Here is a 26,265-nt window from a genome sequence, read left to right as displayed (position 1 = left end):
AAGTGTTATTTTGTGACAATTATTTATTTCAGTTATGTGTATGTGTACGCACAAAGGGTTGCAATGTTAAATGTGTTTATTACTGTGAGTCATCATGGTGTAAAACGTTTGAAAGCCACTGTTCTATAGTACCTATCATATAGTAATGTCTAATACTCTGTGAATGCTTACTGAACAAACAAATTGATGAGTATGAAACAATCCATTTATCACAACTTCAAAGGTTCCAATCTGAAAGAATATAAAGTATAATGCCTATTTGAATAAAAGTAAATGGATTCTGGCCTATGTGAACCTATGGTGGGGTGGGGAGGGATACGGCGAGGGGAGTAGTACAGAGAAATCTGAGTATTTCTATTATATTTTGACAGACTTTCTCCCCAATAACTAAAATGTTTTATATTTAAAGGAAGATTAAATACAATTTTTTTACTAAGTTCATTTGGAACACTTTCCCATTCACTGAAACTACCTCATAATTACAAAAGTTTGGCATCTTTAAAATACTTGGTATAGGTAATTCCACCATGATTCATAAAAGGATCTTTCAGAGACACCATGAAAGCCTTTGTTCAAGTTCTTTCTTTGCTCAAGATGCCTCTATGTCCTCTCAATACCCCCACCCCCACCATCTGTAAAAATCCCATTCATCTTCCAAGGCTTAGTTCAAAGGCCACCTTTTCCATGGAAGCCTTTTTTTTTTTTTAAACTCAATCTTTCCTCTTTCCCTCCTCTACCACCCACCCCAGTCCCAAATATGGTCTTTCTCTCTTCTGAATCGCCAGTGCTGAAAACCTCCTTTTCCTTTATATACTCGTATCATTCCCCTATTAGATAATCACATGTACAACCCAGTTTACTCATCTTTGTATCCCTTACAGCAGTGAAAGTAATGGTTAACCTAGTAAAAAGGATGGTCATTATTTTAAAGGCCCTGAGGAATGGCTTACATGTCCAGTGACTGATCAAAAGCTGGCGGAGAACAGGAAGGAGCAGACAGGAAGAGGGGAAGAGAGTGGGAGGCTGGAAAGAGATGCTATTCCTCAGAATTTCTGCCCCTACAAACTTCCTGAATCCCCATCTCTTCAGGGGTCCAATTCTACCCAGTGAAGTTATGGAGCCACTGCAGAATGAGTGCCTTCACCTTGTTCCAAGCTCTCTCTTGGTTAGATTCTGCTTCAAACCAGACACGGGAAGTGAAATTAGAAGTAGAAATTAGGGCTACCCTTTTCAACTTTAAGTAAGGCTGAAAGGAAAAGCTGAAACAGCTATCTGGATAATTTAGACCCTAAAGACCTCTTTGAAAAATAATTATGGGTGTTTCGACAGTATGGGGAGTGGGTGCAAAGAGGCCGAGGAGATGGTTCTTGAATATTGAACAGAGATTGTCTATATTGATTTTTTTCAACAATACTGAACATTTTTCTTTATACTGTGTATACAGGCATTTGGGGACAATTTCTGCCACGACTAGACAGGTTCAAAGCTACAGTCACAACTAACAAACTGCAATCTGTTTTATTGGTAAACAATGTCTACCAGTTAGAAAGAATTGTTAGGGATTAAAATACCATTCTCCTTTGCCATTAACCTGTACTTTCCCCCAGCCTCTCCAAAGAAAACAGGTGTCTTTCTAAGATGAATTAAAAAAAGAAGTTTTCAGTGGTATTCATTTTAAACTTATAGATATTTATAGGTTAATTCACATAGGGCAGGCATAATTTCCCAAATCATGGTATTCTGTTTTTAGATTTTTAATTTTAGATCAATATCTTTTAGGGCTCTGACCTTCTCTTTCTTTGATATTTTGACAGAACCTTAACTTCCAGTCCATCAAGGTTTTGTTTTGTAATTAATTTCAGAGCCGCCCTCATGAACTGGGAGACATCTGCAGCTCTGTAGAAAATACACTGGATTTAAGGTCAGAAAACTGAGTTTTGAGAAGTTAATGGCTGGTTCGAATATGGCTGCTCCACTTATAGATGTGTGACCTTGGGCAGGTTACCCCTGACCTTTCTCATCCTCAATTTCCCAACCTGTAAAATGGGAATAGTAACAGTATATGCTGTTACTAAGGTGGCTGTGAGGGCTAAATGAGCTAAAACATGTAATATACTTAGAGCCTGATAAATGGTAAGCATTCAGTCAATGTTAACTTAAAATTTCTACTGTCATTTGCTTTATGGTCTCAGTGGAGTCATTTTACCATTCAAAGCCTCCACTTCCTTATCCACTAAATGGGACTCCTACCACTTACCACCTCCAGGATTGTTATGAGATTCAAATAAGAAAACAATGGATACGAAAACATTTAACACACAGAAAGTACTCGATGTTAGTTATTTTGGATTACTTATAAGCTTAAGAATAAACCATAGCTTAAAAACTTATAAACTTAAAAATAAACCATAACACTGAGTTAGAAAATACCATGCAAAAATTCATCCATGACTGAAAAGGTCTGTGTTAGAAATGCATAGTCAAGTAGTTTGATTGATCTTTAACATATCATAAATATGTTAGCCTGTATCAAATGTAAACTTTACATTTGCAAACTTGAGACACTCTTTCAGTTAAGCCAAACTGTCCTACTATATTGTAAGCAAGAAAGCCTGCACGTTTTCATAAGCCAAAGATAAACCCATGCACTGATTAAATTCTGATTGTATGTACAGCAACTTTTAAAAAATGCTTAGTTTTTTCATTTTTAAAAAGAATACATGTACCCTAGCTAATGTAAATTTCAAGTCAATGCAATAGACATGCAACATGTAACTGTGCTCCAGTTGTAACCCAGCTGGAAACTAAGGATGCAAAGAGAAATAAAGCTTAGACCCTGTACTGGAAAAGCCCACAGAGTATAGCTGGTAATTTCACAACAGTACTTATGAAAGTCATGAGGGGGCTTCAATTTGAGTCAGCAAGCTGACAAGCACCATAAAAACATGCCAAAACAGTAAGTTCTTCCCTTTGACTCAAAAACTATCTTTTAAAAGCAAAAGTCATTTAAAGCACAGTTTCTATCTAGAAACCTAATGAATTTGTGCCAGAAACCAACATTTCTAAATGTAAACCTGTAAAATAATAGGTATCTGTAAATGAAAGGCTGGAATAACCCCAGGAGCAACAAGACAGTAATTAGCAACTTTTATAGAGTAATAACGTGTTTCATATTCTTTCTGCACTGGCTCTTTGAAGTTTCCAGTGTAATATATAAAAGTTTTATTACAATAGGGCCCATCGTTGTGTATTTTACAAGCAGCAGCATTATGCAGAGCTACTCATCCTCCACCGGATCTTGTATAAGAAACTGCTCGATAATGCACTTGCTTTGTGTCCAGTTTAGTTTGTTACACCTGGCTTCAGAAAGATCAAAGTCACCAGAAGCCCAAATCACTGAAATAATCCACATATCATCTGTACAATCTATAAATCTTAAAGCAGCTTAGCTTTAAAATTGTACATTGCATATTCATGTGCACACCACTTGCAGTTTTAGACACATGTGAACTCTTTACTGAATTAAAGCAAAAAAAAAAAAAAAAAAAAAAATTACCAGAGGCAGAACAGAGTGCAGTTAATATGCTTGTTCCAGCAGCTGTTCATTCCCGTAAATATTAAACATAACACAAGTTCCTCCAGGAATATGCGGGCAGTAATTTTACCACCTGAATAGGGCTGGGTGAAAACATTTAGGAGCCGGGGGTGGGGGGATAAGAGGGATGCTGAAGCAGCCAATGGGATTTTTAAGAAACCCGCAACGAGAATTAAACTGCTTCTAGCGGCGATTTACCTACAGCAGCTCTTCAACGTGACAACACGGAGCAACAGATCCCGGAGTGCTCCCCCGGCCGCCCGCTCCCCAGGCTACGAGCTGTGAGCGTGGAATAAAGGGACACGCGGGGCGCCGGGGTGGGGAGGAGGAGGAGGAGGAGGAGGAGGAGGAGGAGTACAACTGTAGTGAGGTGTGAAGAAAGGGCCCAAAGGGATGGTGAACCTCGAGGAATCGAGTCCCCCCGGGCCAAGGCCTCTGGAATTCCCGCACTCGCCCCCTGCCCCCGGTCTTCACTTTCCATCTCGGGTGGGAGTGGGTAGGAGACAGAAAAGATGTAGCCGCCCAGACCCGGCGCCTCCAGGCAGGAGGCTGGAGCATCCTCTAAGGGCACTTCGCAGCAGCACCAACTCCAGGGGGTCGGTGGTGTGAACCAGAGGCTCTCGGAGATAAGGGAGGGCGCAGATTAAGAGAAGGGAGGTGAGAGGGGCTAGGGGCCGAGGGGTGGATCCCCAGGCACTAGTGACACGTTCTAGAAATCGGGTCCTTTTCTCTCCATGGCTGCGCTCTGCCCCTGGCTCCCCAGATCACCAGCCCTTGGGCTGGGGCGGGCAGCACCGGGGGAGAGGACAGGAAAGGGGGACAAGAAGACGGGAAGGCGGCCGTGCATCCATCCCGGGGAGGCAGGAAGGAGCCGGCGGGGCTGGCGCCCCTGACCCACCCCACCCCCACGGCGGCCGGCCGCCCGGAGCCCCCGGCCCAGGTAAGGGCGCGCGGGCCGCCGCGGCCGCCCCTCGCCACTCCCGCCTGCCCAGGCGGCGGGCACCGGGACTCACCACAGCGACTCGAGGTCCCATTCCTGGAGCAGGGCTAAGTCGAAGCTGTCCATGGTGGGAGGTGTCAGCGCCGCCGCCGTCGCCGCCGCCGCCGCCGAGGCTCGGGCCGCCCGCGCGCTGCAACGAAAGGCGCCGCTCAAGGTGCATCCCGGCCGAGCCGGAGCGGCCGCCGCCCGCCCGCTGCCCGCCCCCGGGTCGGGCTTCCCGGCGCCCCCCGCCCCCGACTCCCGGTCCGCCGGGCGGGCGGCAGCGGCCGGCACACTCACCCGCTCTCCGGCTCGCGCGCAGGCACACTCAGGAGAGAGCGGCGAGCTCGCCGCGCCGCCGCCGCCGCCTCGCCCCCCTCCCTCCCCGCGCCCGCCCCTCCTCCCCTCCCTCGCGGCGGCCCGGCCCGCTGCAGCCGCCGCCGCCGCCGCCGCCGCCGCCGCCGCCGCCGCCGCCGCGGAGCTCTGCGCCCGCCCGGCCGCCTCTTTCTCCTCGGGGAGGCGCGTGTGCGCGGGCGAGGCCGAGGCGCGCGCGCGCCGTGAGCCCCGCGCCGCGCCCGCCCCGCGCGCCCCTGCGCTCCCCGCGCCGCTCACCGGGGTCCCGCGGCGCTCGCAGGCCGCGCCGCCCCCTCGCCCTGCGACCCCGAGGCCCGTCTGACCCGCCGCCGCCCGGGGCCGCCCGGGGCGGTCCTGCGAGCCGGGGAGAAGGGAAAGGCGGCGGTGCCGAGCGCAGCGGGATGCTGAGCCGGGCCCGGCCTGCCGCATCTTCTGCCTCTCGCCCTTGCCCGGCCCCGCCCGGCCCTGCCCGGGCAGCACGCACTTCTCTGGGGGCCCAGAATTCCCCGGACCCTGCCAGGCGCTCCCGCGGGCGGAGTGCAGGCTGCAGAACTGGAGGGCGTGCTGGGAAATTCCCTGGCCGCCCCAGGCACCGGGAGAGTTAACTGAGCTGCCTGCAGCCGCGCTGTAAACAAATCGTTTAAAATATCTGGAGTCAGTAAGTTAAGTGAAAGGGAGGAAACCTCTTCTGACAGGACCTGCAGTTTGGCCTACAGCGGGGGTCCCAGCATTCTCCAGCTGGCCGTCCCTGGAAACTAACCTTCTTTCTTTTTATTTCTTACTGGGAGAGGGGACAGGCCTCTGGGTGTAGACTGTTAACTTCTCGCCCCATCTCCTGTCTGGAGAGTGGCATATTGTCAGCTGGAAGGATGACAGAGTATCCTTGTGGCTGCTAAAAATCAGGTCCTTTTTATTATGACTTCCTTGATTGTTAAGAACAGTCCTCCCCCCTTCCCTTACTTTTACAAATGTGCTGAGAAGCCCGTGCCTAGATCAGGACCATGGCCCTGTTTTTCCACCACAGCTGGTGGAAACCAGAACCCTCCCTCAGTTGCCTGACTTTCCTGTCCTCTTGGCCACAGCTCTGGGAGCCTCACTGAGGATTCCAGAGAATTCCTGGAGACAACGGTACAGAGCAGTGTGGTTATACTCCATCACTTGCACCAAACCCCCAATTCCCTGTGGTTCCGGAGGCCTTTCCCATACTCTCCCCTTTGTTCATTCTCAACAAGAAGGACCACTGACTGGAGCCACCAGAAATCTAGACCCTTGGAGAGAAGTCACAGGATCCCTCCATCAGTCCTCCTCACCTCCCTGACCTCTGAATGAGGATTAACCAACTAAGTCTGGACAACATGTGGAAGAAGAAAAGACCAATAAGAATTCTTACCTATCTGGGTTGGATTACAAAATGTTCAGCCCCCTTGTCTTCCCCCAGCTCTGAGATAGTCCTTCCTTTATTAGCATCCACAACTAATGTGCAAAATGCAAAACAATTAAGATAGAGTGAGTATCAACATAGTTTGAGAAAATGGAATTTTTATTTTACAAGCCGACAACTCTCAGCCCCTAAAATTCCTCCCTCATTAGTTGAAGGTAGTAACATGGCTACAAAAGAACAAAGAGAATGTGAATAGGGGAGAAAGTAGTGGTGTGAAGGGCTAACTTCCCAAATCCCAATCTACAGTGCATTTGAAGAGAAGAAAAAAAAAATCTGTCTTCCTAATATCTCCTTAGCATAAGCCTTGTTGGAAATGTTTGCTCTGGCAAAAGTGAGATGCCTGAGACATCCAGACAGCATTCCCAGGAACAAAGGAAGGGGGTGGAGGGTGGAGGAGAGTGAGAACAGCCCCTCTCTGGAAGAACTGCAAGTTCCCCTGCCTGAACAAGAAATGCATCCTGTCCCTGTGCTCAGGGCTGCAGCCTGGAAGCTTCTCCAGAAAGGAGACCTCCCACCCCTCACAGAGATCTGGCTTTCCTTCCCTTCCCACCACATCTGTTTATACAAAGAGGGGCTGCTGGAGAACAAACAGAACCATGTTTACTGGGAGTCCCATCCTGGGCTTGAAGCTTAAAGATACAGATTGGCCCTCACCACCACAGAGACTGATGATAAATAGATGGTCCCAGAAAAGGAAAGCGAGAAAGCGCTGGGGGGTATAGAGCTGGTGGAGTGGTTTACTCAAAAAAAGGCCTCTCCTCAAAAGTCACATAGTAATGGGTAGATTTATATTTACATTTAAACACAGTGCCTCATGTTAATACATGAATGTACTTTGAGCCCAAAGCAATTTCAGTGTGGGTATTTATCTTTCTTCAGGAATAGCCCTTATTTTCTGTTTGGGGCCTGTAACATAGAGGAAGTTATGTTAATACATTTATTTCCAGTGTATATTTTTGTGTATAGTGTCCAGTTGGAGAATATGGTCTTTTTTTTTTTTAATGTTTATTATTTTTGAGAGAGAGAGAGCATGAGCAGGGGAGGGGCAGAGAGAGAGGGAGACACAGAATCTGAAGCAGGCTCCAGGCTCTGAGCTGTCAGCACAGAGCCCAATGCGGGGCTCCAACTCACAAGCAGTGAGATCATGACCTGAGACGAAGTCAGACGTCCAACAGACTGAGCCATCCAGGCACCCCGAGAATATGGTCTTTTGAAGAAACCCAAATCATACCTGTAGGTAGCATTTTTACTAAGTTGTCATAGAAATAAATTAATAGCACTTGCAAGTAAGATGTAGAGCAGTTAATGAGAACCTTTATAGGGTGATCTTTTTATTATTTTTATTTACCTGGTGGATTAAGATGTTCCCATTATCTTCTAGACTCTGGATACACATACCAAAACAAGTGCTCAATCTAGCTGTCAAAACTTTAAATCCTTAATAAGAAGCCAAAAAAAGTTTGGACTTCCTGGGATTAGAATGCCAGAACTAAAAGGGAGGTTTTGGGGTTTTTGTTTTTGTTTTGTTTTGCAAAGGAGTAAGAGACTCCCTAAATTAAAAATAAGAACTGGTGTTTCCTATAAAGCAGCTGTAGCTTCCATGCATACTAAAGACCTTCAGACTTGAGGGACTCCCTCCCCCCTTCCCTGGATAGATGCAGATAACACTACAGAGAGCTGAATGAAACCACCCAGCTCTGAAGAGCCGCTGGGGGAGTTAGCTAAGGGAGGAGCTATTGGCTCCCTGAGTCAGGGTTGGCTTTTTTGTAAGCTAGATCTATGAACAGAAAGGGCTGAGAAATGAACCCTGATCAGTCTTGAGGCAGGCCTACGAGTGCACCCAGCAAGGACCCCACTCACATTCCACCAACCTAGAACTGAAAGCCTCCAAAACGGACCCAGAAGCAAATCTGTGGCGTCTAACAAAGATCTCTCTTTGGGTACAAATTGAGAGAAGAGAAACTTTGCATGGCTATGTTAATTCATGTCTGATTCTGAAGATGTGGCTATGACTCAGAAGGTGACGATTGCGAGTGGCCAGGTGGAAATTTTCCTTGTATAATCCCCACCCTTCCCCCAGAAAATTATGCCTGGCTAAAAGCCAGCCGTGCAGGTGTTCCTGTTGGAAGGTCAGGGGAGCCCCCAACCCACCTCCTGCAGCATTGCTTGTCACTGTCACTGCACCTTCTCTCCAGTTCCAGCTAGGCTGCAGACGCATCACTGTCTGCTTCTCCTTCCAGAGGCTTCTTGAGTGTAACTGTATCTAGGGATCGCAGGATAAGCCCCCTAGGCTTTCTGCTTGCAAATTACATGCTAATATGTTGAGCCCCAGGACAGCTTGGGTTTTAATCCACTAGGAGTTCTAGTGCCTTTCCCTCTGTACTGGTATCTCAGAGTGGTTCTAACCTAGGATCTGAGGTGCCTTTCTTTTTCTATTTTTCTCATCGTTCACCAGGTCCTGAGCAGATGGTGTGGCTGTGCTGGCTGTCATCACTCCTCCTATGTTTCCATGGAAACATGGGGCATAGGGACCATCTCTGCCTTGGGCTCTCTGACAGTATCCTCTGGCAGAGAACTTCAGCACTGTGGCCCCTCCCCCTTGCCTGCTCACACCCTGGAGAGTTTGAGAAGGACTTGTGGCCCTAGTAGCCAGGGTTATTTCAGAGATTATCTAAGGACATGCTTCCCACAAGTGGCTGTGAACTGGCTGCAAAATGGAGGGGGAGGGGAAGGGGTGCCAATACCCTAGTTGCGTGGCACTTGTGTTGCAATGGTGGCAATATTTGGATTATCTGTCCCCTCAGCCGGATTCTATAATGACTGATTATTGCCCACATGTCAAAAGAGAAGCTCCTAAGTTTGCATCTGCTCATCAGGCAAGAGATACTTAATGAGTATAAGTATGTTACTAACATTCTACCTCCTCCAAGTGCATTCCATATGTGTGTGTGTGTGTGTGTGTGTGTGTGTGTGTGTGTGTATATATATATATATATATATATATATATATATATATATACTTTTTTTTTTTTTTTTTTTTTTACAAAACCAGGTTTTCCCTAAGGAATGTACGTACCTTCCTCAAACTTTCCAACATCCTCCTGCCTACATAATTCACTTATATAGCCACTGAGACATTAATTAGATTCAGAAGCCCATGGAAACAGCAGAGTTGGGCAGGGTCAGAGGCCAGGCAGGGCAGAGAAAAGAGCGGGGAAAATGACCCCTTGGGAGAGGGGTAAGGAAGCAGAGGGAAATTTTTCATGCCACTCAAGTACCAAACAAGACAAAGATAATTTCAAAATGTGGTCAACTACCATAACATTGTTTAGAGAATTAAAGTATTGTCCAATTAAAGAGATCTTTAAGAAAAAGCTGATTTGGTGCAAGAATTCCATGCAAACGTCTTTAGTGTTAGTTGCTTCTTATATAGCTGATACAAAAGACTAGTTAGTATGTGAAGCTGACCACATTTTAAAAAAGAAAAGAGACAAAGCAGGCATATCTACTGAAAATTAAAATACTGGCAAAAAAGGCATAGGATAGTCATAAAAGTAGATCAGAAAAGTATTTCTTATCACAGATCATGTATTTTGTGCCATCCTGACCTACTTGGGGGATAATCCCATTATTTGTGATAGGAGAATCCCTTGGTGCTGGTAACAAGGACCAACCATCCTGACTTAAAATTAATATCCCCACTGGCTCTTTGTTGTGCTTCTGCAAGGTGTGCAATGGCCATCGTGCAAGATTCAAAGACTCTTAATCTGTTGAGAAGAGAAGATGACTAATCATAATGATAGCAAACATTTCTATATTATAATATTTCTATATTATAACTGAGTACTGTTCTAAGTGGCAACTCCATTTATTCCTCCTAAAACCACATGAGGTGTGTTACCATTGCTTTTATTTTACAGGGGAGTAAACTTAAGAAGCAGATAAGCATCACAAACCAGAGCATAAAAGAGAGGGGATTAGATTTAAGCAGGCACAACACTATACCACTATACTATACTAACTTCTATAGTATACACTAACTTCTATACTTACATACTTATATATACTTATATACTAACTTCTATAGTATACACTATACTAACTTCTGCCTTAATTGTCTATAGCATTGAAGTATTCCCATGCCTGTAGGTGCTTAAATAATAAATGTAATACAAATCTACTCAGAAGGTGAGAGCACTCTACCTCTCCCCACGCAATATTCCTTCCCCTAGTTTTTGACCTCTGAGTTCTGCCGTACCACACCTGGAGTAAGACACGCATCCTCTCAAGTCTCAGTGCCCTCCTTTGCCACGTGAGAGGCTGAGTTGGACATTTTTTGTCTTTGTCATTTTTTGTCTCTGACAGCTCTAAAATGTTAGAATTCTGTTTTCAGTGGTTCCTCCTGAGCACTGTCAGACAGGAATCCCTGGAGTACATCAGGAAAGCCATAAATCTTTTTTGTTTAAAGGTAGGACCTCCTCCTTGGCTTAAACAAATCTCAAGGTGTTGGTCTGTTCCAAACAGGAGTGCTTGCTGTTCTGTTAACAGACAGCAAGACCAGCATGTCCAAGAGGAAGAGACTTGGTTTAGGTCTGGGGGGAAATGTGAGAAAGAACTCATAACATGACTTTAGGTGCCAAACTCTTTTCTCTATAGCACCAGAAAGTATTCAAGCATGGGGCTGATTGTCCCCATGAAGACCCTGGAGGACACTGAGGTTGCAAATGGACCAACTATGGCTCACAGCCTGAAGACAGAAAAATTTCAAAATTATGTGTTGATGGGTTAAATATTGACATGCGCAAAGGGCAGCAGTATAAGATCCTCACAAGGTCTTTCAGGTAGTGGCATCTCCAGTAGCTCAAAAGTCTAGCAAAGGTCCTCCATCCAGAAAAAAACGAAATAGAGAGCAGAGTCTACCTCATCAGGATACAGACAATGGTTGCCTCTCCAGTATGTATCCTCCTCTTATTTACTAACAAAACCTAAGTTTGGTTTGGGGAAGTACTAAGCCCAACTGAAAGAACTATATTTTCTTGGCTCTACTACAGCAAGAACTAAGCATATAACAGTTTGGGCCAATGAGACATAAGTTCAAGTTCACTGGAATTTCTTAGAAAGTTTTGCTTTCCTGAAATAGGCACCATTTCTTCCTCTAGGTCACTTGCTTCTTGTCTAGAATGTACTTGAAGGCCTGAGGCGGAGCAGCCATCCTGAACATAAAGGGCAACAACCACAAACTAGAGTTGGCAGATCTGAAGTTAAAAGGAGGTTACACCCTTGATGGTTTCTTCACACAGTTATACCATCTTTGAACCACCTACCTGTCTCTGGACTTTTGGGGACAAAGTAAGACTCTCTGGCTGAGCCACTGTAGTCATTTTATTTTATCATTATAGCTAACCGATGGAGAAGTCATGGTCTCTCCAGTGTGCCCAACACTCTGCCCATAAATTCAGGTCTTCCAGATGTCTCATACTATGTGCCTCAGCAGGGACAGCACTGCAAGAGGATGAACTGCGATTTGGAGAAGGCTACATGTGCCGTCTTAAGTATAATCTTGCCAGAATCTTCTGGGTTCACTCCAAGTGTAAGAAACTATGCTCAATTGTCTGAAGATCGATTAATCTGGCTTCAGCATTTTTTTAATATTCCATATTAATGATTGTTTCTTTATTTTCATGTTATTTATTAACTTAGTTAAGTTAGTGTTACATCCTCACAGGGATACTAGAAAATCTCATTTCTGGAAAACAGTGTATGAATAATAATACTCAGCCTTTCTTGTGTCCTTGTCACATACATAAAAATATGCATGCTTCAGACTCAGTCATTGTTTCTACCAATAAACTAATTACCACTGTATGAAGCTGATTTACTTCAGAAGGAGTTTAGCAAAACAACTAATTAAGTACAGTATTTTGAAATATAAACTGCATTACAAGGTTACAACCCCATAATAAAATTGCAGAAGCTTGAAATTTGGAAGAAACCATAGAAGCTCTCTCTAGCCAACCTTCTACCCCGTGCAGGAATTCCTTCCAGATCAGCCCTGGTATGTTCAGCCTACACATGAACATTTCTAATGATAGGTAACTCACTCTCTTGAAAGGCTTTCTATTCCATTTTAAAAGAGCTCAGCTCTGACGGGAGCAACATTCTTCCTTATATTTATGAATCCCAAATTGATTTCCCCGTAACTTTCTAGCACATTACTAACTTGCAGTAAGTACTCAATTAGAGCTCAGATTCACTGAATTCCTTCTCTTTGTGCTCCATATGCTGAGACTTGCGGGCTCACATAATTTTTTTGGCACCTTTGCAACAGGGAGTTCCCTATCCAGTTGGGAATACTGTACAGAGAAGGAGAGCCAGTCTCTTAAAAGCAGCACGTGGACAGGGGAATGAGAAAAACCCCACCTTCTTCCACCCGATCATCGGTTTCCTGGAAAAAGGAGCTTCAAAAAGAACTTGAACTGGCCACAAGAAGGAAAATGCCTGTCACAAGACAGGGGGGCAGGAAACTCCTCAAAAGAAAGATACCTCCCTGCTGGGTCTCAAAGAAGAAGTTGCACTTTGGGAGGTAGAAAATGGGAGCCCAAGATCATAGGAGGAAGATGACAGTGAGGACAGGAAGGAGCCCTGATTAAAGCTATGAGTCTAAGGGTCAGGCTCACCCTTAAATAAAGACAGCAGCTCCTTCAAGGGATGGTTCCCACTGCTTTTCCAAAGCTCCAACTCTTCCTGTGATGCTTATTATAATTCTATATACTTAGCACAGACAGTTACATTTTTATGAATGTAGCATTACTTTCTGTCACTCTCTAGACAACAATATGAGGTTTATTGCAACATAAAGGGAGATTCATCCTCTTGGTCCTGAATGAGCGTCAGCCCAGATCCCCATGCTGTCATCCCTATCATCCTCCTCTAAAGAATACAACCCCAAGTCAAGGATGAAGTCACTGGGGATACTTACCCAAGCCCAGGCCTTGGGCTCAGGCTCCATGGTCACATAAGTCCTTTCAGATATTTATTTACTGAACAAAATTATTGAATACCTAGTACATGCCAATCAGTGGGTTAAGAAATAAGAAAAGAGGGGGAGAAGTTAAAAAAAAGTTGCAAAGCCCACAGTCTAGACAATAATGCACATACACCTTCATTCACTTACTCATTCTTGAATTGAACAAATATTTATTGAGCCAGTTACGTGCTCAGAACTATGCTAGGCACTCAGGTTGCCACCCTAAGTGAAACAGACATGGTCTCACTGATTATCTTATAACATTGATTAGTGCTATGATGAGAGAAGTTTAGGTACTCAGGAAGAACTTTCTAGAAAGAATGACTGAGTTGTATTCCAAGTCCTGAATGGGCTTCTCCAGAATAAGGTGGGTGGGAAAGGATGAAAGAGAAGAACAACCTCTGTATGCCATTCTGTGTTACCTGCTATGACAGAGGTGTGTCTTCAAAGCTATCAGAACAAGAGCAGATGAGTGACAACTTCTGCCTGAGGCACTCTTAACGGGCTTAATACAGAAAAGAACATGTAGGTTGGATCTAAAAGAATGAAAGCCAAAGTAGGGTAGGTGGTAGTGATGGAAGAGCATTCCAGGCAGAAGGAAAAGCACACAACTGAGCACAAAGACAAAAAGCATGTCATTTTCCAATGACAGAGAAGGTTCTGTGTGGTCAAAGCCTTGCCTTGGGATGGGGGGTTTTGGCAATCAGTGGGTCATGTTCATTTGGGAGCAGAAGCAGAATGAAGGGAGAAGGGAAAAGGGAAAAGGAGGCAAGGACAGGGCAAGAGACTGGAGCCAGGTGGTAAAAAAAAAAAAAAAAAAAACCTGTTTTGCCGTTGTGAAAACATCTTAAGTGAGCAGGAAACGAACATCAGAGATTCAGTAAAGCAGCAAGTGAACAGCAGCTGCCAAACCCAGGGGGACAACTAAGAGCTGAAAAGAGGAAATGGTTTCTGAGAAACCAGAGAAAGTATTTCACAAAGCACTCAGCCCAGAGGTTTTTCTTTTTTGTTGTTGTAAAATCAAGCAACACTATAAACCCTTTCCCTCAGCACAGTGCTGACCACATCATTTGCAGAGCCCAGAGCAAAATGAAAATGTTGAGCCCCTTGTGCATAAATTAGTAAGAATTTCAAATAATGACAAGCACAGGACCCTTCTAAGTGTGGGGTCCTGTGTGGCTGTCTGGGTCACATTCACGAAGCTGGGGCTGCCAAAGTACTTTTATGCTATGAGGCACCTTTTCACTAATTGGGTAGGTGGATGCTGGCTCCTTGAGGCCTGTTGCAAGACTGGCTGAGCAGCACATCTAGAGCCCAGCATTTGCACTCATTCAGTCTGCACCGTGCTAGTCTCCAGCACTTGAGTTCATTCCAAAATGAAAAGGTTCTTTTTCTTTTTGTCCTGATAGTATTGAAAATATACACAAAAGAAGATAATGCAAGCCATGCACAGCTGTATGTGGCAGGGGAAAACATTAAACTAGAAGTACTTTCATTCTTTCTCTCCCCTTTATAACAGTAAGTCCTCAAAAAAACTTTTGTTTGCTAAGCTAGGTGATGATAGAGATGTAGGAGAAGGAAACAGGGAAGGGGAAAATTTTTATGCAAAATAAAACAAAAAATAACAGGAGTACAGGAAGAAAAGAATAACTCAGCTAGAAGAGAAAGGGAAAGGAGTAGAAATTTGGGGAAAGAGAAATATCTAAATGGGATTTCAGAAAGTTTTGGAATTTGATGTAATTGCATTCTCCAGCATCCTAATGAGCCTTAAATAAGTAAAAAAAAAAAAACAAAAGCAAAAACTGCATTGTTCATTGAAATTTAGGAGAGAGAGAGAGAGAGAGGTGTGAGTGTGTGTGTGTGTGTGTGTGTGTGTGTGTGTATGTGTTGGGGGAGGTGGTTTTCACACAGCTGCAGATTAGAATTATCTGGGGGGAAAATTCCAATGGCCTGTCCCATCCCGAGACAGTGTGAAGATTAACTGGTGTGAAGTAGTCGGGAGAGTCCCTGACTCAGGGGAAGCTATCACACAACTGGTCAGGATAAGGTGTCTCTTTTGGCTCTAGTCCAGGTCTTTTTCTCTAGCGACCCTCTCATTTCCATTGGTCCATTTGTCTTTCCTTGGGTCAGATCCGCACTTTAACTACTATTGCTTTATAAAAGACTCTGATGGCTGATAGAGCCAGTTACTCCCACCTTGTTCTTCTTTAGGATAATCTTCAGGGTGTGTGGTTGGCATAGTTGGAAGAGCATGAAGCTCTTGATCTTGGGGTCATGAGTTTGAGCCCCACACTGGGTGTAGAGATTACCTAAATAAATAAAAACTTAAAAAAGATAATCTTCTATTCCTAGCCCTTTGTTTTTCAGTAATATTTTGGAATCAGCTTGTCAGGTTACACACAACACACACACACACACACACACACACATTCACACTCACCCACAGAAAAAAAACATATTAGCATTTTGACAGAAATACTTTTGAATATGTAGATCAGTTTGGGGAGAACTAATATTCCAACAATGATTCATCTTCTATATCTGAACATGCTATGTCCCTCTGTTTATTTAGATTTCCCTTTACTTACATTAATTTTTCACATCCTTCTGTAGAGATCATGCATATCACTTGTTAGGCTTTTATTTTCTCTAAATGTCTGGTTAAGCTAATTTATTCACTCTAATAATTTTTCTGTAGTTTTATTATTTCCAATGTAGTTTTATTATTTCAAATGTACACAATAATTCAACAATATCATCATGTGAATGATGGCTGTTTTCTTCCCCTGTCTGCAATCCTGACACCTTAACTTATCAGCTAGAACTTTACATACAATGTTGAGTAGAAGAAGTAATGATGGGCACTCTTGTCCTATTCTGGTTTCAAAACTCAGGAGTCTTTGTAGACCTTTCATTAGATTAAGGAATTTGCTTTCTGCTCCTAATTAGTTAACTTCATAGATACTTTTTGTTTGTTTATTTGTTTATTGAAATCATGAATTGATGCTGCATTTTATTTTTGTAAGTTTATTTATTTTGAGAAAGAGAGAGAGAGAGAGAATATGGGAGGAGCAGAGAAAGAGGAGTAGAGAGAGAATCCCAAGCAGGTTCTGCATTGTCAGTGCCCACCCCGAAGCAGGGCTTGAACTCATGAACCGTGAGATCATGACCTGAGCAGAAAACAAGAGTTGGATGCTTAATTAATTGAACCACCCAGGTACCCCTAATTGTTCATGTTTTCTAATTACGTTGTTCAAAGCTATTTATCCTTACTGATATTTTGTCTGTTTTCATTTCTAAGAGACATGTTAACATTTTCCACTATAATTAGGAATTTATGTATTCTTCTAATCCCATTTTGCGCTATATATTTTGAGGTCATGTTATTAGGTACGTAAAAATTTAGAATAGTTATATTATACTGGTAAATGAACCTTGTTAAAAAGATGGCATGTTCCCCTTAATCTCTAATGATGATTTTTGCTTTTAAATCTACTTTGCCTAATATAAATATAACTGCATTTAGTTTCCGTGAGTTAGTGTTTCTATAGAAAAAATATTTTTCCACTCTACCATTTTTAATCTTTATGTTTTAGATGAATCTCTTGTAAATAGCACATAGCTGTTTTTTGTTTGTTTGTTTGTTTTCAGCACAGTTTGACAAAATTTGATTTTTTGGGTTTTTAATACATTTACATTTAATATAATTACATTTGTATTGAAGTTTAAATCTACTATCTGGCAAGAAGCTTTCTAATTGTTTTGATTGTTCTGTTTCTTTTACTTTTTTGTATTATCTTCATTTGAATTATCTGAATACATTTTTATTATTCTTTTTTCTTCTCTATTAATTTAGAAGTTATGTTTTTCTTTTTTTAGTATTCTTTAATGCTTGCATTTGATAGCAAAATATGCATCTTTGATTTATTAAAGTCTAATATTTGTTTTTATCTTCATCCATGAAAATACAAGTATCTTAGAACACTTTAAGTCTATTTAGCCCTCTCCTAACTTTTGTAACATTGTTATCATATATTTAGTTCTGTTTTACATACTCCAAAACATTATTATCTTAACACTGAATTTTTATTAGCATTATGCTTGTCCTTCATTCCTTCTTGCACCTAATGATCCATTTAGGATCATTTTCTTGTTTAAAGAATATCCTTTAGTCTTTATTGTGTTTCTACCAGTGATAAATGCTCTCAGTTTATTTTGTCTGAAAATATCTATTCTACCTATATTATAATTATTATTATTATTTTGAGTTTTTCAACTTCGCTGAGGTTTAATTGACAAAAAATTTTAAGATATTTCAAGTGTACAACATGATGACGTGATATACATACACATTGTTAAAGAATTTCCCCCATTGAGTTAATTAACATATCTATCATCTCACATATTTACCTTTTTGTGTGTGCCTATGAGAATGTCTAAAATCTACGCTCAGCAAATATCAACTATTTATCAGTGTTATCAACAATATTTACCATGTTATACATCAAATCATCTGACCTTATTCCTCTTATAACTGAAAGTTTGTATGCTTTTACCAAACTCCTCCTCTTTCCCCTACTTCCTAAACCCAGGGAACTACTTTTCTATTACCCATTTCTATGGAGTTTTTTGTTTATTTTCTACATATAAGTGACATCAAGCACTATTTGTCTTTATCTTATTTCACTTAGCATATGCCTTTCATGTTTACCTATTTTACTACAAATGACAGAATTTCCTTCTTTTTTTAGTATTTATTTTTGAGAGAGAGAGAGTGAGCAGGGGAGGGGCAGAGTGAGGGAGAGAGAATCCAAGCAGACTCTGTGCTGTCAGTGCAGGGCATGAACTCATGAACTGAGATCATAATCTGAGTTCAGATCAAGAATTGGACACTTAACTGACTGAGCCACCCAGTCAGGCTCCCTGAATTTCCTTCTTTTTTAAGTCTGAATAATATTCCATTGTATGCATATATCACATTTTCTTGATCCATTCATCTTTTGGTAGACATGATTGTTTTCATACCTTGGCTGTTGTGAATAATATGGGAATACAGATATCTCTTTGAGATAATGGTTTCATTTCCTTTGGATATATAGCCAGAAATGGGATTGCTGGATCATATGGTAGTTCTACTTTTAATTTCTGAAGACCTCCATACTGTTTTCCATAATGGATAATACCAGTTTATATTCCCACCAACAGCTTATAGGATCCCTATTCTACCTATCTTTACGAGCATTTGTTATCTCTTGTCTTTTTGATAACAGCCATCCTATGGAGTTGTATGAGTTCTTTCTCTTTTTTTGGATATGCTCTTATTGGAAATATGGTTTGCAAATATTTTCTTACCTTTGAAATATTGCCTTTCCGTTTTGATGATAGGTTTCTTTGTTGAGCAAAAGCTTTTTAGTTTGATGTGGTCCCACTTGTTCATTTTTGCTTTTGTTGCTTTTGCTTTTGGTGCCAAATCCAAAAAATCATTGTCAAAAAGTGCACTCTCTATGTTTTATTCTAGGAGTTCTACAGTTTCAGATCTTATGTTCATGTTTTTAATAAATTTTGAGCTGATTTTTGCATATGGTGTAAGATAAGGGTCCAGTTTCATTCTTTTGAAATGGCTATCCAGTTTTCCCAATACCATTTATTAAAGAGACTATCTTTTCCCCATTATATATTCTTGGCTCTTTTGTCAAAAATTAAATGACTACATGCATGGGTTTATTTCTGGGCTCTCTATTCTACTCTATTGATCTATGTGTCTGTGTTTATACCAATACCATTGTTTTGATAACTAAAACTTTGAAATATAGTTGAAATCAGCAAGTGTGATGCTTCTAACTTTGTTCTTTCTCAAGATTGCTCTGGCTATTTGGGGTCTTTTGTGGTTACATACAAATTTTAGGACTGTTTTTTCTATGTCTATGAAAAATATCATTGGAATTCTTATAGATATTGTGTTGAATCTACAGAACCCTTTAAATACTATGAACATTTTAACAGTATTAATTCTGCCAGTCCATGAGCACAAAATCTTTCCACTTATTAGTGTCTACTTCAATTTATCTCATCAGTGTTATGTGCTTTTTCAGTGTACAGATTTTTCATCTCTTTGGTTAAATTTATTCACAAGTATTGCAGTCTTTTTTTTTTTTATATAAAATCTAAGAAGATTAGTTAATGAAGGTTATGGAACACAACAAAATTATTAAAGAAACTCCCAACAAAACTATGATAAACTATATACTGGTGTTCCTAATAATTCTCTAAAGCATACACAGATACTAATTACCAATCATTGACTAACTTGTAATCTTTCCACATTAGCATCATTTATTTTTCATACTTCAGTCACTAAACAAATATTTATTAAGTGCCTACAATGTGATATTTTATTCTTTTGATGCTACTGTAAATAGGATTGCTTTCTTTTTTAAATGTTTTTATTTATTTTTTAGAAAGAGAGAGACAGAGTGCAAGCAGGGAAGGGCAGAGAGAGGGAAACACAGAATCTGAAGCAGGCTCCAGGATCTGAGTTGTCAGCACAGAGCCTGATGTGGGGCTCAAACCCATGAACCATGAGATCATGACCTGAGCCGAAGTTGGACACTTAACCAACTGAGCCACCCAGGCAGTCCAGAATTGTTTTCTTAATCTCTCTATCTGATAGACTATTGTAAGTGTACAGAAACATAACTGATTTTGTATGTTAATTTTGTATCCTGCAACTTTACTAAATTCATTATTAGTTATAACAGTTTTTTGGTGGAGTCTTTAAGATTTTCTACATATGAGATCATGTCATCTGCAAACAGAAATGATTTTACATCTTTTTTAATTTGTATGCCTTTCTTTCTTTTTCTTGCCTAACTGTTGTGGCCAGCACTTCTAGAAAAGTGGTGAGAGTGGGCATCCTTGTCTTCTTCTTGATGTTAGAGGAAAAACTTTCAGCATTTCACCATTGTGATGCTATGGGCTTCTCATATATGGCCTTTATTATTTTGAGGTACATTCCCACTATAACCAGTTTGTTGAGAGTTTTTATCATGAAAAGATGTTGGATTTTGTCAAATGATTTTTTTACATCTATTGGGATAATGATATGATTTTTATCCTTCATGTTATTAATATGGTTATCACACTGATTTGTGACTTGCATCCTGGGAATAAATTCTCACTTGACCATGGTATGATCTTGTTAGTGTGCCTGCATTTGGTTTGCTAACACTTTGTTGAGAATTTTTGAATCTGTGCTCATCAGGGATATTGGTCTATAATTTTCTTGTAGTGTCCTCGTCTGGCTTTGGTATCAGCATAATGCTGGCCTCATAAAATGAGTTTAAAAGTGTTCCTTCCTCTTCTATTTTTTGGAAGAATTTGAGAAGGATTGGTATTAAATCTTCAAGTGTTTGGTATAATCCACCAGTGAAGACTGAGCTAGTTTTTCTTCGTTGGGAGATTTTTGATTACTAGTAATTCGTCTATTCAGATCTTCTGTTTATTCATGATTCAATCTTGTTAGGTTGTACATTTCTAGGAATTTGTACATTTCTTCAACGTTATCTAATTTGTTGGCATATAATTGTACATATGTCTCTTACAATCATTTGTATTAAATGGTATTCATTATAATGTTTCCGGTTTCCTTTATAGTTTATTTGAGTACTCTCTCTTTTTCTTGGTAAGTCTAGCTAAAGGTTTGTCTGTTTTGCTTATCTTTTAAAAAAACACAGTTCTTACTTTCGTCATTCTTTTCTATTCTCTTTTTGGTCTCCATCATTTATTGCCATTCTTTGTTATTTCTGTCATTCTACTGACTTTGGGTTCTATTTGTTTTCCTTTTACTAGTTCCTTGTGGTATAAAGTTAGGTTGTTTATTTGAGATCTTTCATCTTCTCAATGTATTTTTCTCAATTGCTGCATCTCATCAGTTTTGGTATGTTGTATTTCAATTTTATTTGCCTCAAGATATCTTTTAATTTCCCTTTTTATTTCTTCTTTGACCCACTGGTTGTTTTGTAGCATGTGTTACTCTCCACATATATGTGAATTTTCCAGCTTTCTTCTTGTTTTGATTGATTTCTAGTTTCATACCATTGGGGTTGGAAAAGATCCTTGGTACTTCCAATCTCCTTAAATTTATTTAAGACTTGTTTTGTGGCTTCACAATTGATCTATCCTGGGGAATGTTCCAAGTGTACTTGAGAAAAATATATATTCTGTTGCTGTTTGATAAAATGTTCTATAAATGTCTGTTAGGTCCACCCGATCCAATGTGTAGCTTCAATCAGATTTTTCCATATTGATTTTCTGTCCCGATGATTTATCCATTGTTGAAAGAGTAGTATTGAAGTCTTGTGCTATTATTGTATTGTCTTTCCTCCTTTAAAATCTACCAATATTTGTTTTATATACTTAGATGTTTCTATGTTGGATACATAAATATTCACTGTTACATCATCCTGATGAGTCAACCCCTCTATCATTATATAACGATCTTCCTTGTCTCTTGTCACTTTTTGGCTTAAAGTCTATTGTGTCTGACATAAGTATAGCTATCCCTATTTTCTTTTTATTATTATTTGCATGGAATACCTTTTCTCATACCTTTATTTCAGTTCATTTAGTCCTTAAAGCTAAAGTAAGCCTCTAATAGATAGCATATAGCTGGGTCTTTTTTTGTAAATCCATTCGGCCACTGTATATCTTTTTTTCCCACTCTACATCTTTTGACTGAAGAATTTAGTTCATTTACATTTGAAGTAATTGTTGGTAAGTTTGGACTTACTCTTGCCTTTTATTATTTTCTGGTTTCAAAATGTCTGTTCCTTTATTCCTTTCTTGCTCTCCATCTTTGTGACTCAATGATTTTCTGTAGTGCTATGCTTTGACTCCTTTCTCTTTATGTTTTGTGAATGTACTATAGGCTTTTGCTTTGAGGTTACCATGATGCTCACATAAAACATATTTATGCAGTCTACTTTAAGCTGATAATAGCTTCACTTTGAATGCAAACAAAAGCTCTACATTTTCAACCTCTCCTCCCCCTCATTTTACATATTTGATAACACAATTTATATCTTTTTACATTGTATATCCATTAATAAATTACTGTAGTTACAGGTATCTTTAATACTTTTGCATTTTAATCTTCAGAGTAGAGTTATAAGTGATTTACCCACCACCATTACAACATTAGAGTACTCTCAATTTAACTGTATGTTTCTTTACTAGTGAGTTTTATACTTTCTTAAGTTTTTCTGTTACTATTTAGTGCCCTTCCATTTCAGCTTCAAGAACTCCATTGAACATTTCTTGTAGTACCAATCTAGTGATGGTGAACTCCTTCAGCTTCTGTTTGCCTGAAAAAACTCTTTATCTCTCCTTTAATTCTGAGGAACAACTTTGCTGGGTAGAGTATTTTTGGTTGACAGTGTTTTCCTTTCAGCACTTGAATATATCCTCCTACTTCCATCTGGCCTCCAGGATTTCTGCTGAAAAATCTGCTTATAGTTTTATGGGGGTTCCCTTGTATGTAACAAGTTGTTTTTTCTTACTGTTTTTAAGATGTTCTCCTTATCTCTAACTTTTGCCACTTTATTTATAATGTGTTAGTGAAAAAAGATTTTTTTAATTCATTTTGTTTTGTACTGCTTAGGTTTCCTTTATCCGGATATCTGTTTCTTTCCTCAGGCTGGGAAAGTTTTCAGCCATTATTTCTTTGACTAAACTTCCTGATCCATTCTCTTTCTGCCCTTCTTCTGAAACCTCTATAATGTGTATATATATTTTTCATGGTTTCCTATGCATCCTTTAAGCTATCTTCAATACTTTTCATTCTTTTTTCATTTTGGTCTTTTGAATTCTACTGTCTGTTTTCATGCTCTCTTATCTTTTCTTCTACATAATCTTGTTTGTTGTTGAACTCCTTTATTGATTTTTTTCAGCTCAGTTATTGTATTCTTTAGCAATGTGATTTCTGTTTGGTAATTGTTTATATTTTCTGTTTCTTTGTTGAAATTCTCACTTTGTTCATACATTGTTTTCCTGACCTCAGACAGTATCTTTTACTATTATTTTCAACTCTCTGTTGGGTAAATCACTTATCTCCACTTCAGTAAATCTACTTCTGGGGATTTGCTTAGAGTCTTAAAAAGTTGGGGTACTAAAAGTAGGGTTCAAACCTTCACTCCTTACCTTCATCTTTTGTTTGAAGAACTTTCCTCTATTAATTTTTCTTGATCTTTTATGTTGGTTTTGGTCATTAGATAAAACCATCTCTCCCAGCCTTGACAGAGTAGTCTTTTTAGAAGATCAAACTTGTCAATCAGCCTGGCCTGAGCTCCTGGTTGATTTTCAAACCTTTGTAATCATCCAAGATGCTTTCTATATTCTAAGTGATTCTCTGTATTTGAGGGTGTACCAAGACCTGTCAGTGCATTAAAGGAAGAATTGTATTCAGCACCTAGATGCAGTATAATTGGATGCCAGGCCCTCAAACAGCATCTGGAATGGTGCTTCTATCAGCCACTTTTGCACAGGGCCCAGGTATATAACTGCAGTGGGGTGTCTTTGAGGCTTGTGAATGGAAGCCTAGTTGCCTATCAAAGCTGGGTGATCTGGGGAGTCATCCCTTAGGTAGCAGTGCAAAAGCTGGATGCAAATGTGAGTGTAAACTCCTTCCAGGGAGATACTGGCAAGTTGGAGCATACTAGAAAGACAGAGCAAAAGGGACATGTCTGCTGGTTCCTCTAGTTTCAAGAACAGATCACAACCAGCCTCAAGTTGTATGCTGAATTAGAAATATGATCCTGAGTCAACAGCTTTCAAAGTTTGCATATAGACCCCTTCAGAGAGACTGGAAGATGGATGATTTTTCCTGCTCCTTCTGTACTGAGTCTGAGGGGGATAGCACAGTAAGTGCTTGCATGCCCATTAATAACTGCTTCTTTGTTTGCTACTGTCTTGTGGGTATCTTGAACACAAGGCCCATTGGTTTTCAGATCTAGGTGCTTTGTGGGTCCATCCTTCAAGTGGGAGTCTTAAAAAGTTGGGGTGCTAAAAGTAGGGTTCAAACCTTCACTCCTCAGGAAGAATCTGGGAATTTGGAGTTCCCTCCCAACTATATGATGCTGTGTCAGGGGTGGGGTTTATGGCAAGAGTGTGTCTCGGCATTTCCTACCATTCCAATGTGAGTATTTTCTCATTTGTCCGATGTATAGGAGGTTCTCAGATAGTTTCTGTATTTCTTTGAGAGGTAACTGCTGTGTATAACTGTACATTTGGTGGTGCCATGGGAAGAGGGAAGCAGCCTTCGATGTATCCATCATTATCTACCTCTCGATTTTACTTTTATAATTAAAGGATATTTTTGCTAAGTTTAAAATTCCAGGTTGACAGGGAATTTCCCCCAGCAATTTAAAGATATTATATCACTGTCTTCTGGCTTCTGTCATATCTATTAAAAAGTCGGTTGTCAGTTATATTGTCGCTCCTGTGTAGGTAAAGTCTTTTTCCTCTGGCTGCTTTTAAGATTTTCTTTTCAGTTTTCAGCTTTCAGAGGTTTTACTATCATGCGCATAGATGTAGTTTTTTCTTTATCCTACTTGAGGTCCATAGGGCTTCTTATCTGAGTTTGATATCTTTCACCAGTTTTGGTAAGTTCTTAGCCATTATCTCCTTAGTTACTGAGTTTGACTCATTCTCTGTTTCCTCTCCAGAGACTCCAATTTTTACACGTTAGAATTTCTGTCTTTTACTCCATCTTTTGAAAGTTTAATTCTCTTGCCTTTCTAAGGCTTCTTTCTGAATATTTTCTTCTAATAGATCTTCCAGTTAACTAATTCTTTGTTGAGCTGTATGTAAACCACTATAAAACCCATTCACTGAGTTCTTAATTTGGAGTGTCACTTTTTTTACTATAGAATTCCCATTTGATTCCATTTCATAGTTTCTCACCTTCTGCTAAAATTCTCAGTCTTATCTTTTTTTTCAATTTAGATGCTGTAAACATAGTTATCTTAAAATTTGTGTCTCATGACTCCTTTATCTGGAGCCCTTATGAGTGTATTTACATGGTGTATTTTTTCTACTGAAAACACTTCATTCATATTGTCTTACCTTCTTACATCCAGTTATTCTCTTAAATTATATGGTGGACATTGCATTTTCAAAATGATTTTCAGAAATAATTTGAGGATTACAATAATGTTATCTTTCTCCAGAGAAAGATATCCATTTCTGCCAGGTTCATAGAAGCATTAGCAATTAAGGAATATCTTTGTATAGTTTCATGAGTTGAGGGGAATTTATTTTGAAGATCCTTTAGGGGCATGTCTACTTTCAAGTCTCCATTTCTTTTAGGGTACACTCTTCATGATTCCAATCCAAATGATGGGAATTTGCTATGCTGTTTTTTCTTGTGGATACTAACTTCATTATTACCACTTGAGCCCCAGAAGGCTGTCAACATCTTGTGTTAGCCTCTCAACGATTGCCTCCAAAATTGAATTTGGCCTCCAGGGAAAAGTGACCCTAAACACCACACTCACTTTCTTTAATCTCTTTTTTCTTCTGGAGGTTGGCTCTGCAATTGTTCACTCAATTTGTATATCTCTAATGCCTTTATATCATAATTATTTTAAAACTTTTTTGATAAATTGAATAGATGTGTGTGTGCTATGAAAAACAAAGTTTTATTTGGATTTGGGTAATTTGCTTGGACAATGACCTTCATAGGATAGATGTAAGCTACCCTGTGTATTGGTTAAGAGCACAGGATTTGGGGCCAGCAAATCTGGTTCAAATCCTTGTTTTGCTTCTATTAGCAGTATGGTTTTTGGCAGTTTACTTAAACTTTCTGATTCCCA

General features: G+C 40.3%; 1 protein-coding gene across 3 annotated transcripts in view; it reads right to left on the bottom strand.

Annotated features, from left to right (window-relative positions):
• The window catches only part of AFF3 (AF4/FMR2 family member 3), a 567,801-nt gene that overhangs the window by 521,274 nt on the left and 20,262 nt on the right, over positions 1-26,265 (bottom strand). For 2 of the 3 annotated variants that reach the window (XM_042931993.1, XM_042931995.1), the window contains exon 2: positions 4,609-4,725. In XM_042931993.1, coding sequence (XP_042787927.1) covers positions 4,609-4,661 — 53 coding nt within the window. In that variant the 5' untranslated portion in view covers positions 4,662-4,725. Of the gene's footprint in view, positions 1-4,608; positions 4,726-4,874; positions 4,935-26,265 lie in introns of those variants that run through there. The other variant, XM_042931994.1, reaches the window with a different exon arrangement.

Source organism: Panthera leo, chromosome A3, assembly GCF_018350215.1.
Source record: "Panthera leo isolate Ple1 chromosome A3, P.leo_Ple1_pat1.1, whole genome shotgun sequence".
Lineage (NCBI taxonomy): Eukaryota > Metazoa > Chordata > Mammalia > Carnivora > Felidae > Panthera > Panthera leo.
This window is presented reverse-complemented; position numbering and strand designations above follow the sequence as displayed.